Here is a 5413-nt window from a genome sequence, read left to right on the forward strand (position 1 = left end):
CTGTAATGTGATGGGGTTCTCCTGTAATGTGATGGGGGGCTCTCCTGTAATATGATGGGGGTTCCTGTAATGTGATGGGGGGTTCCTGTAATGTGATGGGGGGCTCCTGTAATGTGATGGGGTTCTCCTGTAATGTGATGGGGGGCTTTCCTGTAATATGATGGGGGTTCCTGTAATGTGATGGGGGGTTCCTGTAATGTGATGGGGGTGGACATTTTCTGATTAATACCCCCCAGTGGAGATCAGAACTTGGATGGATGGATGGATGGATGGGATTGGGGGGGGTTGCTGCATTGGGGTCCCCGGTGCCCAGGCTGACCGCCTATTTTTGGGGCACCATATCTTGTTTAGCTCATTAGAGAATGTGACCCCCCCATGAAGAGAGGAAAGTTTCGGATCACTCCCCTCAGAGCTGTGATTGGGGGTCCTGATGGGGCTCTTGCCCCCTCCCCCTCTTTTTTGGGGGGGCACGTTATCTTTTTGAGGTCATTGGAGAAGGTAATCCCCCGGCTGGAGAGGCGGGTCTGTCCGGAGGTGGAGTCTTGATTTATAAAATGGGGGGTGACCGAGGAGCGGGTGTTCAGAAGCGCCCGGGAGCCCCCCTCGGTCACCATGCTCCCGGCTCCGCACACCTGTTGCCGGCTCCTCGCCTGCTGCCTGTTGCTGCCCCGCTTCCTCCTCACCGTCCTCCTCCTCTGGCTGCTGGACTTCCCGTGTGTCCGCCGGAGAGTCATCCGAGGGGCCAAAGAGGAGGACCCGGGGGGCCCCGAGAGGGACGACCCTCCGCTCTGCGTCTCCGACACCAACCGCATGTGCACCGCGGAGTCCCTGAAGGCGGTCTGGTACGGGCAGAAGCTCGACTTCTTCAAGTCGGCACACCTGGGGGGAGGGGCCCCCAACACCGAGGTGGTGACCCTGGAGGGCCAGCGCCTGTGCCGGATCCTGGACTTCTCCAAGGGCCACAGACCCCTCGTGGTCAACTTCGGCAGCTGCACCTGACCCCCCTTCATGGCGCGCCTGCAAGCCTACCAGCGCCTGGCCGCGCAGCGCCTCGACTTCGCCGACTTTCTGCTGGTCTACATCGAGGAAGCCCACCCCTGCGATGGCTGGCTCAGCACAGACGCCGCCTACCAGATCCCGACCCACCAATGCCTGCAGGACCGGCTCCGCGCCGCGCAACTCATGCTGCAAGGGGCCCCTGGGTGCCGGGTGGTGGCGGACACCATGAGCAACGCCTCGAACGCCGCCTACGGCGCCTACTTCGAACGCCTCTACGTCATCCTGGACGGCAAGGTGGTCTACCAGGGGGGCCGGGGCCCCGAGGGCTACAAGATCGGGGAGCTCAGGAACTGGTTAGATCAGTACCAGACCCGAGCAACTGGGAACGGGGCGCTGGTCATACAGGTGTAGGGCTCACCCGAGCAACAGGACAGGGGGGAGGGGCACCAATCATCCAGGTGTAGGGCTCACCCGAGCAACAGGGTGGGGGGGCACCAATCATCCAGGTGTGGAGGTCACCCGAGCAACCGAAGGGGGGCACCAATCATCCAGGTGTGGAGATCACCCGAGCAACAGGATGGGGGGGGGGGCACCAATCATCCAGGTGTGGAGGTCACCAGAGCAACAGGATGGGGGGCACCAATTATCCAGGTGTGGAGGTCACCGGAGCAACAAGATGGGGGGGCACCAATCATCCAGGTGTGGAGGTCACCCGAGCAACCGAAGGGGGGGCTCCAATCATCCAGGTGTGGAGGTTACCCGAGCAACCGGAGGGGGGGCACCAATCATCCATGTGTGGAGGTTACCCCAACAACAAGACAGGAGGGCACCAACCATCGAGGTACGGAGGTTACCCGAGCAACCGGACAGAGGGGCCAATAATTCAGGTGCGGAGGTCACCACTGGTCGGACCAGAACCAATAATTGGACCTGAACCAAGCAACTGGACAGGTGCCCCAGTCATCCAGGTGCAGCTGTCACCATTGCTTGGGTCAGAACGAACATTTGGACCACTTACAAGAACCATTGGTTGGAGCAGAGCCGAGCAACTGGGACAGGTGCTATCCAGATGTCACCACTGCTCGGACCAGAACCGGTTTTATTGGACCTAAAACAAGCAACCGGACAGTTGCCCCGGTCATCCAGGTGAAGATGCCCCCACTGGGTGTTTTTTTTTCTTTTTTTTTTATAATTTTTTTTTTATGCTGCAATTCTCAGCAGCCCGACAGTATTACCCCCCCCCCCCCCCCAAAGGCGGTGATGCCCCCACCCCATGCCAATTATTAACCCCTTGGATGCCAATTATGAGCCCCCCTGGATGTCACTCCCCCTCCCCTCCCCCCCCCCAGGAATAAGCTAGAATGATGTCTGTTCTTTTTTTTTTTTTTTTTTATGTGTGAATGTACGCGAGCAACTGTCCTCCTTAGAGGGTCCAGTGTGGTTACTGTAAGGACTGAGCTGTTCCCCCGGCGGGGGGCTTATAGAGTGAAGACCGGTCCTTCAATGGTCCCCCGACCACAGTACCGGGTCCGATGTCCGGTAAGCCCCCCCTCCCCCGCGGAGCTCAGTGACGTCACTGCTTATTTATCGGACTTTTCTAAGATGAACTTTTATATCAGAGAAGTTTTGTTTTTTTACGATGAAAAAAGATGTTCTAATAATAAAATGTGTTTAATAGAAAAGCCTCGGATTGAAGCGTGCTCAGTGACTCCCCACAGCGTGGGAACCGGCAGGGGGCGCCCGCGGGGGCGGGGCAGGGAGCCAGCTACATGTGGGGTCTGAGAGGCTGCCAGCCGGGAAATGGGGGGGATTGGGGATTACTACTACTATGTGAGGGGAGGGGGGGGGGGGGGGTGGCTCAGACTGAACTGAAGTGGGTGTGACGCTGCTAAGGCTCTGAGTATTATAGAAAATTACCTTTTATTATAAAATAATCTCTTTCATCATTTGCTGATCTCCAGCAGCCTTTTTGCAGCCACTTCATGTCTGTGCACTCCAGCGAATTTCCTGGGCTGACCACACACGTTGCAATCTGATTGTACAATCTCATTCAGCTCCATATTACAAGCTCCTCCCTGATTGGATACAAAATGGATATTTATTTTTAATTATTTTTATTGTTTTTATAAACAATAATTGGATATATATTTTATATACATATACATTTTATTTATTTTAAATTTTATTTTTATTGGTTATATGAACAATAATTGGAATTATATATATATAAAATATATTTTTATTTATTTATTTATTTTAATGATTCTTTTTATTGGTTATACAGACAATGATTGGATACAACTGTGTATATGGGATTGTATGCTCCCCCCAGACTAATTTTATATTTTATACATATATATATATATATAGATAGATTTATTAATATTATTATCCTTTTTATTGGTTATATAAACAATAATTGTATATATATATATTTTTTTTTTTTTGGTTATATAAACCAATACATTTATATATATATATATATTATTTTTATTCTTTTTATTGGTTATATAAACAAGGATTGGATACAAATTTGATCATTTTTTTTTTTCTTCTTTTTATTGGTTTACACAAACAATGATTGGAGGGATTGGTGATTGGATGGGTCGGTGATTGGATAGATCAGGTAGATCTCCATATTACATGGTTTTGGTAAATGTAAGGTTGATTGTACAGAGATTGTATGCTCAGATTGTCACGTGTATGGTGACTTCTAGGTCTAGGCTTCCTGAGCCCATGTGACAACACGATGGCCGAATCAGGAGACAGGGGGAGAGCGTTGTCACCATATAAAAGGAAGCCCCTCCGGAGAAACGACCTTAATGGCCAGGACCCCCAGGGTTCATTTGAAGGAGATTTGCAGATTAAAAAAATATTGCAATTCGCTATTTTGGGTCCCCATACACACTACAATCTGATTGTACAATCAACTTTAGATTTCCGAAACGATATAATATTAGGACCTACCTCAACTGACCAACCAATCCATCTGTGTTCCCTTGCACTACATCACTGTTGGTAGATGTAAAGGGGATTGTACAATCAGATTGCAAGGTGTGTGGTGAACTAAAGCTGGATACACACTATACAATTTTCTGTGGATTTTTTTTTTTTTACCAAAACCGTATAATAATATGATGTCAAACCTTAGGAGTTTCAATTTGTATACAATCAGGCTGGCCCTTCACTACATGGTTTTGGTAAATCTGAAGCAAATCAGACAATAAAAGTTGTATAGTGTGTGGGGGTCTTACAATGGCATTTCCATGTAAAATCTTATATGAGGTTTGGGGTTTATCTCACAGTTTGTATTTCTCATGGGGGGGAGGGGGGGGGGGGTTCCTATTGGTGACAACAGAGGTCTGTACTGAAATGCCATAACCCCCCCCCCCATAGAAAGCCCTGTGATGGGGGAGGGGTTTACTAAAACTGGAGAGTGCAGAATCTGGTGCAGCTCTTCATGGCAGCCAATCAGCTTCCAGTTTTTTTTGTGAAAGTTTTGGTGTAGAAGCTGATTGGCTGCCATGCGGAGCTACGCCACATTATGTTCTCTCCAGTAAACCAACTCCTTGGTGACAACGCAGGAGCACAATTGGGAGGTGGGGACAGAGCGGTGTCACCCTATAACAGGAAGTGCCTGAACAAGGACCTCTGTGGCGGGATCCCGGGGGGGGGAGGGGTCATTGTAATGAAAGGGTCCGATTTTCTATCCATGAAGATTGGGGGTCACAGCCCCTTCAGGGGCTCAGCTGTGTCAGACGGTTGTAATCACTTCCCAGGAGATCAATGTCATGGTCAGCGAGGGGTTAATCCCACTACTACTTCCATCATCTCCGGTGCAGAAGAGCCCAGGTACGGTATATACAGCGACTCCTCTGTATACAATCTTCAGGATCAGCGCACAACTCCAATCCATAAATCATCTTTATAGGGAGATACAAGGATTATGGATGACAGATATTGTGCCCCCCGGGGACCCCGCAAGAGGGAGATCACTTCTGGGGTTTTTATATTTTATTATATGGTTACTATAGGGGCATTATATGGGCATTATATGGTTACTATATGGGCATTAAATGGTTCTATAGGGGCATTATATGGGCATTATATGGTTACTATATGGGCATTATATGGGCATTATATGGTTACTATATGGGCATTATATGGTTACTATATGGGCATTAAATGGTTCTATAGGGGCATTATATGGGCATTATATGGTTACTATATGGGCATTATATGGTTACTATATGGGCATTAAATGGTTCTATAGGGGCATTATATGGGCATTATATGGTTACTATATGGGCATTATATGGGCATTATATGGTTACTATAGGGGCATTATATGGTTAAAATAGGGACACTATATGGGGATTGTATAGTTAATATAGGGGCATTATATGGGTATTGT

At 48.8% G+C, this 5413-nt stretch overlaps 1 protein-coding gene across 1 annotated transcript; it reads left to right on the top strand.

Moving 5' to 3' along the window:
• Positions 1–336: 336 nt before the first annotated feature.
• Positions 337–2681, top strand: DIO3 (iodothyronine deiodinase 3). Its single transcript, XM_077466641.1, has one exon. It carries the CDS (start codon positions 613–615, stop codon positions 1408–1410), a length of 798 nt encoding a protein of 265 aa, XP_077322767.1. The 5' UTR covers positions 337–612; the 3' UTR covers positions 1411–2681.
• The last annotated feature ends 2732 nt before the right edge of the window (positions 2682–5413 follow it).

The sequence above is a fragment of the Lithobates pipiens genome, unplaced genomic scaffold (assembly GCF_037356315.1).
Source record: "Lithobates pipiens isolate NorthernLeopardFrog02 unplaced genomic scaffold, aLitPip1_a1.2 Scaffold_37, whole genome shotgun sequence".
Lineage (NCBI taxonomy): Eukaryota > Metazoa > Chordata > Amphibia > Anura > Ranidae > Lithobates > Lithobates pipiens.